This window comes from Diospyros lotus, chromosome 13 (genome assembly GCF_014633365.1).
Source record: "Diospyros lotus cultivar Yz01 chromosome 13, ASM1463336v1, whole genome shotgun sequence".
Taxonomy (NCBI): domain Eukaryota; kingdom Viridiplantae; phylum Streptophyta; class Magnoliopsida; order Ericales; family Ebenaceae; genus Diospyros; species Diospyros lotus.
In genome coordinates, this window is record NC_068350.1 from 9842224 (window position 1) to 9854585 (window position 12362).

General features: G+C 35.8%; 1 protein-coding gene across 1 annotated transcript; it reads right to left on the reverse strand.

The window, feature by feature from the left end:
• Positions 1-8349: 8349 nt before the first annotated feature.
• Positions 8350-9411, reverse strand: LOC127788024 (uncharacterized). The gene is made up of 2 exons (XM_052316143.1): positions 9223-9411; positions 8350-9102 (listed from the first exon to the last, which is right to left on the reverse strand). The coding sequence occupies exons 1-2, from the start codon at positions 9409-9411 to the stop codon at positions 8350-8352; spliced, it is 942 nt and encodes a 313-aa protein (XP_052172103.1).
• Between the last annotated feature and the right edge of the window lie 2951 nt (positions 9412-12362).

Genomic DNA, 12362 nt, shown 5'->3' on the forward strand with positions numbered 1-12362 from the left:
TCTTCAGTTACCTCATTTTCCTTAGAGCTGCTCGTCGAACCTGGAATGTTTGAATATTCCAGGGACATAATCCAATTAGAAGATGAATCTTCTAGTGAGAAACTCCAAAAAAACAATTTATATCAATGCATTATCAGGTATAAAATGTATGAGAAGACAACGAGAACTACTCTGAAGTGCCTCGTGAATACGTTAGCCTCCTCCAACGAGAGCTTTTTCAATGGCGCACGCATAGCGCCTCTTGGGAGGTCCCCAACCATGTCACTTTGGCCCGATTTCATAGCACTCATGCAAGCACCACATCCGTTGTTCCTTAGGCTCACAGTCTTCCCCACAATAGCTTTCTCGATGGCCCACGCATAGCGCATCGCGGGGGATATCTGACTTTTGCTCTCGGCCAACAACAAATAGGTACAATAGTATGGCCACACGAGTTTTATAAATGCAACAGTTAAAAAGCCAATAGCATATAATTTTCAGAAAAATACATTTCATATATGCATCATGATTTCACGTAAGAGAATAACAAGTGTTTGTGTAAGAACTTCACGAAACACGTCTCATGCAATAGAAGTCTCTCATAAGAGAATAAAAAATAGGATTTTGAGTATAGGAGTCTCACCTTGTTGGTTTATCTTTTTGATGGTATAATTTTACTGCAAACGGCCTAGGTTTCTGCAGAAAACACGCGTTTCGGTAAACCTAAACCCAAATATTTTTCTATAGGGTTGAAGGGTATTAAAGTAGGGGCATAACTGAAAAATTTGAAAGAAAATGGACCCCTCATGCGCCCTCACGTGCCCCAAGAAGGTGTGGCTTACGCTCCTTCACGTGCAGCCACTTCCGGCGCATGTATCTCACGCGCTGCTTCCAGATTTCGGACAGCATTGTGTCGTTTTCATATTTCGGCCATATCTCCCTCGTTTTAACTTCGATTTGACCCCTGTTTGAACCTACGCGATCCTTTTTTTCCCCTATACAAGATTATAAAAAAAGAAAGAACTTACCTCGCTTTTTTGCTGATTCATTTTGGCGAACTCCGGCGAAGACCCGCAACTCTGACGAGGCTCGTTCTCTGCCGCTTCTTCGCCGCTTTCTTCCCGCCTTCTTGCCGAACTCCCTTCTCTCTCTCTAGAGCAAGCTCCTCCTCTTAGAATGCTTCAACTCTCAAGCTTGTTTGGAATGATTTGAGAACAACCCATGGTGCCTTTTTATAGATTTCTCCAACCAATCACATTATGCCACTTGTCAAAATCTTAGCCATGGACTCTAAAGACTCAAATCCATAATTGAGTGACTTTTGAAATCCAAAACTAGAATGAATTGATCTTTTGAAATCTAAGCTAAAACCCCAAACTTCTTTCAAATAACACTTTGGCCCTTATTTCAAGTCCTCAACTTCAATATTTTACCACATAAGCTCTTAATTTTATCCTTATTTCATTTGGATAATTCTCTAATTACAATTACACCCTCAAACATCAAATTTATCGAGATACTTAAAATTTCAAAATTAATAACTCAAAATTACTCAATATATACGATTTTTCGGAAGCCCCTTACCATCATTCAGTCTTTTTAGGCTACAACTTAGTTTAACCGAAAATCATTTCTGATTTGATTTCTTTCAGCGTCATAAATCTCGCCTCAAGACGCTCGTCAAAAATATACCTTTAACCTTAGGTATCTAAGCTCTAGGGTACTCCCTACGACTGATTCGGTCACTTGTTGCCATTTCAAGCATGTTTTTTGATATTTTAAACTCACTTAAAATACGTGGCAATTTCACAAAAATATGGGGTATTATAATTGCTAAGAGGCATCTCACAGTTACCAACTTAGCAACAAGAGAGAATGTCTCCTGATAATCTACCCCTTCAAGTTGTGTGTAGCCCTTGGCTACCAAGCGAGCCTTCAATATCTTAATAGACCCGTTTGAATGGTACTTTATTTTGTAAACCTATTTACAATCGATGGGCACTTTCCCTAGTGGCAAATCTGTAAGTTGCCATGTGTTGTTGGCTTCTAAGGCAGCCAGTTCTACACCCATGGCTTGACATCAACCTGGGTGTTTGAGGGCTTGTTTGTATGTTTGTGGTTCAAAATGGATGGAAATGGTATTAGAGAAAGCTTGATAAGAAGGGGGAAAAACATGATAAGATAAGCTATTAGTAAGTGAGAAAAGAGTACCTTGTATCGAACCTAGTTGCTTGGGTAACAATTGGTTGGAGGAAGTGAAAGCCTTTTGTTGACAATGATAATCCTACAGAAATTTGGGTGCACGCCTAGTTCTAGTGGACCTGCAAGGGAGAGGATGAGGTGGTGGGGTGGGGAAGGAATGGCGGATTGGTGAAGTGGTGAGGAAGATGGAGAATTTGAGGAAGATATAGGCAGAGTTATGATGGGTGTCGAATCCAACAAATAATAAATTCTTGTTCTTAAAAATATGAATTGTGATACTGATAAGCAAGGTCGTATCCACAGGGATTGGTTAGATCTATTCCTTTGAAAAATTATAATAAATAGAAGAAACGATTAGGGGGTTTGTATTCTGAAATTCAAACAATTAAAAATAAAATATTATTCTAAATTAATAAGACAAATCAGAATGTAACAAAATTAAAGTAATTAATAGAAATGCTTCCGGTAGAAGGGATTGATCCACCAATGGTTATAACATTGATCATTGATGCCAAAGTCACTAATTTTCCTTGAATACTTGACTTTAGAAAGAACAACAAGCTCTGTTCATTCAATGTTTCCCATACTTCTTAATTAATTAAAACAAGCTCTTCAATTAACCCTTACCTTCAAACAACCCTAGAACAAGCTCTCTAGAATTTAATTCAATGGCAGCATTAAACTTTGTGGAAACAAGACCAAATCTGAACAATAAACACACAAGCTCGGTTTATTTAATTCAACACATGTACTCCCTAGGAATTGAACAAAAACTTATCCATAATCATCAACCCTAATTGCTACTTATGCAAGAAAGACCAAACAATTACGGATTTGGTATTCAAGCTAGCAATAGATCATGCATCAAGAATTGAATAACGGCCGTCTATGCAATCAAAACACACAATCATAAACATTAAAATCAGAAGATACATGAATATTCAAGAGAAAATCAGATTGCAAATAAAATCAAAAAGATCTCACAATGTTCTTCACCATGGCTTCAAAATATCTTTCTACCGAAAAACCAAAGTTTAGCCACACATAATGAGAGAAAGAACACAAAAAGAAGAGAAAATATGAAAATGATGCTTCTTCCCCCTCTTGGATGTGCTTCTCTTCCTCTTTTTCTTCCTGGGCATCCCCCCTCTCGAGCTTGGATCAAGACTTTAAATATCCCCCAACAAAGAATCCAAATCAGCCAAGGAATTAGGACTCCTAGACTCTCGTAACTTGTGAGCCCGTTTTGGGTAGGATAACGAGCGTTTTGAGCTTCGACCCCTTCTTAAGAATTGTATTTCAGAATGTTTATATAAATTTAGGCTTTTGAATCACTCGATTTGGACATCAGACGCTCAAGTTATGGCCTTTTAACGATTCCATGTTTGTGTAGAATTCTAATCCAATTAGGATTTGGCCCAGCTTTTGGCCCTAACTTGAAGCAATGTTTGGAGGCCCAAACGAACTCGGATTTGGACAAATAATACCATTATGGAAATCCCAAGAAGTCCTCTACAAAAGCTCTGAAGACCTTATTCATGCTCTTGAATTCTAACATGTTCGAAAATCTATAAGAAGCCCAAAAGGTCAAAATATTAAAAAGCTGAAATTTTGTAAGTAAAAGCCCAATTTATTCTAACCTATCTAAAATTGTCTTAACCATAAAAATAAGTATAAATCAACACAATAAGGCATAAAGTTCACCGAAGAGACCATATGTAAGGGAAATAAATATATTAAATTATGCACTTATCAAATTCCCCCACACTTAGCTTTTGCTTGCCCTCAAGCAAGACTACGAGACATGACACATATCATAATCAAAGACAACCCAAAGAATCACATATCATAATCAAAGACAACCCAAAGAATCAAACGAAAAATATCACATATCACATTAATTCCCCCAATGACACGAAAAATATCACATATCATAATCAAAGACAACCCAAAGAATCAAACGCTATAACATGTCATGAACTAAAACACTCAACAAACTCAAACTAAAATAAACAAGAGATTTTCATTCAAAAAGAAATCAACAAGTATGATAGACCCTCACACATCACTCATAATTCACTCAAGTGTTTAAGGGTTGGAAAAATTCACTCAACATTCAATTCATGCTCAATTACTACCATAAACTTGTTTGTTCATCCAATCTTTGTTGCTGATGTCACATGCCGTACACAAATCCAATGGTCTTTAATAAGGTTGTAATGGGGTTAAGGTAAAGGTAGGATATAAAAGGGAAAAAGGTTAAGACCTAAGAAACTAATAGAGCATTTAGAAACAAGTTGGGTTAATTAGGCATGAAGGACCCAACACCTCAACCAATAATCAAACACTCTTTGTTTCTTTCTTCCTTATTCATTTCTTTTAAAAAATATCATATATTATGTCCTTGCACCTTTTTTTTTTTTTCCCTTTCTTCTTTCTTTTTTTTTTTCAACATATATTTTTTTTTTCTCTAAGCATTGCTTAGGGTGCATATGCATACTCATATTTTAAACCACTGTTTGACATGAAGGATGATGCAGGAGCATACTGTCAACCCCCAATTACTACTAAGTAGCTCAAAACATAGGAGTAGATAAATAGCAATAACTTTTTTTTTTCTTTTTCTTTTTTTGCTACAAGGACATAATATCATAAGCATTTCCCAAATACATTCCACTTCATCAATAATACAGCCATAACAAATCAACAATAGCATCTCCACACTCATTCAATTCACCGTCCTTTTCAAAACCCTTCGAATAATTTCAAATGCTCTACTAGTCCAAATGTGGGTAAACAAAATAAGGATAACAAATGAAAATGGGTTACGGCTTATTAACAAGGGTTGTTGAACAAAGAAAAAGATAATAAGCTCAAAATAGGTATACTAAAGTCAATTTTGTAAGGTTGGTTTTTTAAGTCAAGTGGTTATAAATCCTATATGCCATTTTCATCTTTATGCATGCACATGAATCTGCAACTTTGACTAGTATTAGAAGCAAGTTTTATAGCAATCTTAAATGAATGAACATCACTCCAAAAGAAAACACAAGATTGCCATGTATGTTTCAATCTCAAAGGCTCAAAGGCTCCCCCAATAATGGTTTTTTGGTCTACCAACACAAGTTAATACTCTTCAAAATCAAACTCGAGTCAATTCTAGTCTAAGTATGCAAGTATTTTGTTCAATCATGTTATAACATTCTCACCTCAAGTCAATTTAAGTTTATAACATGTGAATCCTTGAATATCATTGGGAAAACATCCTAGACATCCTAAATAATAATAATAATAATAATAATAATTAACATGTTCAAAATGCACTCTCTAAACTCTCTAAATGCAATCACTCCCCCACATTTAAAACTTACATTGTTCCCAATGTAAGGCTAAATACAAGAAAATGGCATAGAAAAAAAAATAATGCATATGAAAAGAAAAAGAAAAGGGATAGAGAAAGCAAATCTGATCATCTTGGGTTGCCTCCCAAGCAGCGCCTTTATTTAACGTCTTTAGCCCGACGTTGCCACTTCTCAATCAGTGTAAGTTGGATCTCTCAATTGCACTTCATCCACAGTTTGCTCCTGAAAACCTTCATGAAATGGCTTAAGCCTATGCCCATTAACCTTGAACACCTTATTAGTTCCTAAGCTTCGTACCTCAACTGCACCATAAGAACATACGTTAGTAACTTCAAAAAGACCAATCCAATGAGAACGTAACTTACCAGGCATTAATTTGAGTCTTGAATTGTAAAGTAAAACTTTTTGTCCAAACACAAATTGCTTTCTAGCAACCATTATGTCTTGAAATGCCTTTGTTGTAACGACCCGCTTTTCAGAGCGTTACTTCTACTTAGAATTTTGGGAATATATATATATATATTTTATCCAATCAATTTCTAAGAACCATAAAATCCCAAATTCCAAGTCTTGCCTTCTCAACTTAACAAGTTCAATAAATAGGCAGTTAAGACAGGCAATAAAATAGCGACTACGGAAGACTGATCGAACCTAATATAGTGCATAAACATATTACATCACTTAATATATGAAATCGTTCCAAAAGTTCTCCAAACGAAATACATGATGATGTCTCCCAATACATTAACTGAATGCCTCAAATATAATCAAAACATGCTAGGGTTTACATCATTTAATACATCATACATAATAAAAGACATGATAAGTGTGCCACATGTGGCAACATAAATCTACCCTTCCGCTATTTCTTTTCCTTTTGCGCTGCTGGTCTAACCTGGAATGTGGAATATTCCAGGGACATAGTCCAATTAGAAGATGAATCTTCTAGTGAGGATTTCAAAACAGTTTATATGCATGGTCAGTTATAAAGTGAATGCAAAACCTTTGAGATCTATTCTGAAGTGACATGTGAACATGTTAGCATCCTCCAACGAGAGCTTTCTCAATGGCGCATGACAGCGCCTCTCAGGAAGTCCCTAACCATGCCACCCCGACCCAACTTCATAGAACTCATGCAAATACCACACACGCCATCCCTTAGGCTCACGGTATTCCTCATGAGAGCTTTCTCACTGGCGCTTGCATAGCGCCTCTCGGAGGATGTCCGGCTTTTGCCCTCGGTCAGCAACATGTAGGTATAACAGTATGCCCACACGAATTTTCGTGAATGCAACAGTTTAAAAACATATTTCAAGTATGTAACGACACATGAACCGATATTTTGATATGCACAAAAATCACATAATTTGACAACGTAGCATGCTCATATAGGCAAATCATAACACGTATAGGTTTATAGAAAACCTCATGCAAGAACAACAGTTTGAAGGTAGAACCATTCACAAAATCAGGTTTGGATAGTGTAATCACTCACCTTGGACTATTTTTCGAGATTCCTCGAGATGCGTGCCCGTCCTCGATTTACGTGCCAAATGCACTTTTGCTCAACCTCGAGACTTAAAGATTCCCTAGACATTATATGTATTCAAAGTAAAGTCAATATCTAATTTTCTAAGATTTTCCATAATTTTCCTCAATTTCCTCTATTTTTCCTATTTTTCCATAACCACCGTATCCTTTGAAAATTCACAACAATACCAAACCTAAGTATTTTTCCACTCTTTTTCTACCAACATTCATGAAATAAGTCCTAGTAATTTATATACTAAACTCACTAGGCTAACAAATTAATTTACTAATTTAACTAAATAATTTACTAAACTAATTTAAACTAAATTAATTAAATAACTAAATTGCTTAAAAAAAATAAATAAAAATAAACTTACCTATGAATTGCCCAAGTAGCTCTCATCCAAGCTCCAAGCTCTCTATGGAAATCCAAATGGCAAGCTTGTCTATTTATAGGCAAAATTTGCCTTGGGCACCAAGATTTATTCCATTATTTTAATCCCCAAACCATGGTTTTGCTCCATAGATTGGCCAATTCCCAAACTATGGTTTTGATCCATGGTTTTGCTTCAATCTACCAAACTTTAACTCATTATTTTAATTTCTAAACCATGATTTTTAATCCATAGATTTGCTTCAATCTAGTGGCCAAATTAAGCCACAATCTCTTGGCCAAGAAACCATGGGCCATCACGTGAACACACCACACACACACACACACACACATATATATATTTATATCTTAATATAATATATTATATTACTTAATATACTATATTAATAAGAAAAAATTACATCAAACCCCAAATTTCTCCCTCATTTCATTTCACTTGAGTATTTCCTCAATTGCAATTACATCCTTAAACATCAATTTCACTTGGATTCAAATACCGAAATTCTAAAATTAATAACTTTAAGTTACTCGATAAGTACATTTTTGCCCCAGTCTTTTTACAGGGTTATCGTTTCATCTTAAAACCACTTTAGGGTTGATCTTCACATAAAAATAGAGCCCCCTGCAGTCTCCGTTGACTTTTCGGAAGTCCCGTATCATCATTCAGTTTTGCAGCCTGACCCGCAGCTGTACCGAAAACTGTTCCCAATTTGATTTCTTTCAATGTCATAAATACTATTTTGGGATACCCAATGACATCGTATCATTTTCCTTTGGAATCTATATCTCGATGCAGTCCCTACAGTCAATTCGGTAATTCTATAACCCTATTCTGTATTGGTTTGGGCTCTCTTTAAGCCCAAAAATTCTCAAACTTCACAATTATTTTCGAATTATCTCTATCTTCCATTTTCTAATAATTTCGGGTATTACATTTGTCTTGTCCTTTTTCTTATCCTTTGTCCTTACCTTCGTCTTGCCCTCATGTCTCAACTCAAAAGTCTCATGTGCAAAAGCATTAACCACGTCAATAGAAAATGCAGATTGAACATCATTAGGATACCTTATGTTATCAAATATATTAAATTTCACAATCTCCCTATCGAACTCCATGGTAAGGGTACCATCATGAACATCAATCTTTGTCCTTGCTGTTTTTAGAAATGGTCTCCCTAATAAGATTGGTGCTAGATTAGATGAGTCATCTTCTTCCATGTTAAGCACATAAAAATCAACAGGAAAAACCAATTCATTAACTTGCACTAAAACATCCTCAAGAACTCCCTTAGGATACACATTAGATCTATCAGCAAGTTGAATAATCACACTTGTTTCTTTCAATGGACCAATATTCAAAGATGAATAAATAGAAAGAGGCATAACATTTATTGAAGCTCCTAGATCTAACATTGCTTTCTCAATCCTGACATTACCTACTTTGCAAGGGATAGTGAACATACTTGGGTCCTTGCATTTGGGAGGTAATTTCTTTTGAAGTACGACTGAAACATTCTCTCCCATACTTACCTTCTCATTACCTTTCAACTTCATCTTATTGGTGCACAATTCCTTGAGAAATTTTGCGTACCTTGGGACTTGCTTAATGGCATCCAATAAAGGAATGTTCACTTCTACCTTTCAAAAAATCTCCAAGATATCCTTTTCTTGATCTTCCTTTTTAGATTTAGATAACCTGCTAGGAAAAGGAAGAGGATTAGGTTTATTAGAATTATGCACAATTGTTTGAGAGATTACCTTAGAAGAGATTGTCGCCTCATTTTCTGCCTCCTCTTTTTGAGTCTTCTTAGCTAAATCTGTAGGATTCTGAATAGGAATGTCAATTTCTTTTCCACTTCGCAACGTAATGGCACTTATATTTTCTTGAGAATTTATAATTGTTTGGGAAGGAAATTTCCCAAAACCTTGAGCTTCAAGCCTACTCATTGATGTTGCTAGTTGACTAATTTGATTCTCCAATTGCTTGATGCTTGTTCTTGTCTCCTGTTGAAATTGTTGTGTGTTAGTTGCAAGTGATTTAACAATTTCTTCTAAAGACATACCTGAACTTGAGGAAGGTTGTTGTGGTGGAATATGTGGTGTAGCCTGGTAATGTTGGAATTATGGCTTTGCTCCATAACTGAAGTTGGGATGATTCCTCCACCCTGGATTGTAGGTATTTGAATAAGGATCGTACTTCCTTTGTGGTGGGCCTGAGAATCCTCCAACTGCATTGGCATGCTCTAAAGAATCTTCTTGAAGTGTAGGACACATATCCATTGGATGACTAGTAGCAACACAAATTCCACAAGCTTTGACTTGTTGCAAATTTCCTACAGCCAATTGTTGAACAAGAGAAGTTAGATTGGATATTTGACTTTCAAGGGAAGAAATACTTACCTCATTCATCCTTCTCAAAGGGGTGTCTTGTCTGAATCCAAACTATTGTGAGCTAGCAGCCATGATGGAAATCAAATCTATAGCGGCACTAGGGGTTTTATTCACTATAGCACCTCCACTAGCTGCATCCATCATTTTCCTCTCCATAGATAGCAGCCCTTCATAGAAATACTGGATGAGAAGCTGTTCAGAAATTCCATGTTGAGGATAGCTAGCACACAATTGTTTAAATCTTTCCCAATACTCGTGAAGAGTTTCTGTATCTTTCTGCCTTATTCCGCATATCTCTCTTCTGATGCTAGCAGCTCGTGAAGCAGGGAAAAATTTATCAAGAAACAATCTGACCATCCCTGTCCCTGTAGTTACAGAACCTGGAGGTAAGTAAAACAACCAATCCTTTGTTGCATCAGCCAGTGAGAATGGAAAAACATGCAATTTAATTTGTTCTTCAGTCACTCCTTGTGGTTTCAGGCTTGAACACACCACATGAAATTCTTTCAAATGCTTATGAGGATCCTCACCTGCAAGACCATGAAAAGTAGGCAGCAAATGTATGAGTCATGATTTTAATTCAAAAGCAGCATCTAAATTAGGGTACTCAATACATAAAGACTGTTGGTTCAAATCAGGAGCAGCCAACTCCTTTAATGTCCTATCATTAATGGCCATGACTTCCCCTTCTTCTGAATCGCTAGATGGAATGGAAAGAGTGTTCGAAGCTATATTGATGCCTGATGCTATTCCCGAATCCTGTTCTGTTGAAACTTGCTTAGCTTCTCTTCTCAACCTATGGATAGTTCTATCAATTTCCAAGTCAAATTTCAATTCACCTTGTTGAGAAGATCTGGTCATAAAACTGAAAACACATAAGACTTACAAACAAACAAACAAACAAACAAACAAAATCACTAAAAAAAATAAAAATAAAAATAAAAACAAAAAGAATAAATCTACTTGACACCAATCCCTGGCAACGGCGCCAAAAATTTGATGGGTGTCAAATCCAACAAATAATAAATTCTTGCTCTTAAAAATATTAATTGTGAAAGTGATAAGTAAGGTCGTATCCATAGGGATTGGTTAGATCTATTTCTTTGAAAAATTATAATAAATAAAAGAAACGATTGGGGGGTTTGTATTCTGAAATTTAAACAATTAAAAATAAAATATTATTCTAAATTAATAAGACAAATCAGAATGTAACAAAATTAAAGTAATTAATAGAAACGCTTCCGGTAGAAGGGATTCATCCACCAATAGTTATAACACTGATCATTAATGCCAAAGTCACTAATTTTTCTTGAATACTTGACCTTAGAAAGAACAACAAGCTCTGTTCATTCAATGTTTCCCATACTTCTTAATTAATTAAAACAAGCTCTTCAATTAACCCTTACCTTAAAACAACCCTAGAACAAGCTCTCTAGAATTTAATTCAATGGCAGCATTAAACTTTGTGGAAACAAGACCAAATCTGAACAATAAACACACAAGCTCGGTTTATTTAATTCAACACATGTACTCCATAGGAATTGAACAAAAACTTATCCATAATCATCAACCCTAGTTGCTACTTATGCAAGAAAGACCAAATAATTATGGATTTGGTATTCAAGCTAGCAATAGATCATGCATCAAGAATTGAATAGCGGCCGTCTATGTAATCAAAACACACAATCATAAACATTAAAATCAGAAGATACATGAATATTCAAGAGAAAATCAGATTGCAAATAAAATCAAAAAGATCTCACAATGTTCTTCACCATGGCTTCAAAATATCCTTCTACCGAAAAATCAAAGTTTAGCCACACATAATGAGAGAAAGAACACAAAAAGAAGAGAAAATATGAAAAAGATGCTTCTTCCCCCTCTTGGATGTGCTTCTCTACCTCTTTTTCTTCCTGTGCGTCCCCCCTCTCGAGCTTGGATCAAGACTTCAAATATCCCCCAACAAAGAATCCAAATCAGCCAAGGAATTAGGGCTCCTAGACTCTCGTAACTTGTGAGCCCATTTTGGGTAGGATAACGAGCATTTTGGGCTTCAGCCCCTTCTTAATAATTGTATTTGAGAATGTTTAGATAAATTTAGGATTTTGAATCACTTGATTTGGACATCAGAAGCTCAAGTTATGGCCTTTTAAAGATTCCATGTTTGTGTAGAATTCTAATCCAATTAGGATTTGGCCCAACTTTTCAGCCCTAACTTGAAGCAATGTTTGAAGGCCCAAACGAACTCAGATTTGGACAAATAGTACCATTATGGAAATATCAAGAAGTCCTCTACAAAATCTCTGAAGACTTTATTCATGCTCTTGAACTCTAACATGTTCGAAAATCTGCAAGAAGCCCAAAAGGTCAAAATATTAAAAAGATGAAATTTTGTAAGTAAAAGCCCAATTTATTCTAACCTATCTAAAATTGCCTTAACCATAAAAATAAGTATAAATCAACACAATAAGGCATAAAGCTCACCCAAGAGATCATATGTAAGGGAA

Coding starts and splice junctions, on each gene's coding strand:
- LOC127788024 (XM_052316143.1), bottom strand. CDS start 9,411: ATGAGTAGGCTTGAAGCTCAAGGTTTTGGGAAATTTCCTTCCCAAACA. Junction 9,103..9,222: donor AGGCGACAATCTCTTCTAAG/GTAATCTCTCAA, acceptor ATTTTTTGAAAG/GTAGAAGTGAACATTCCTTT.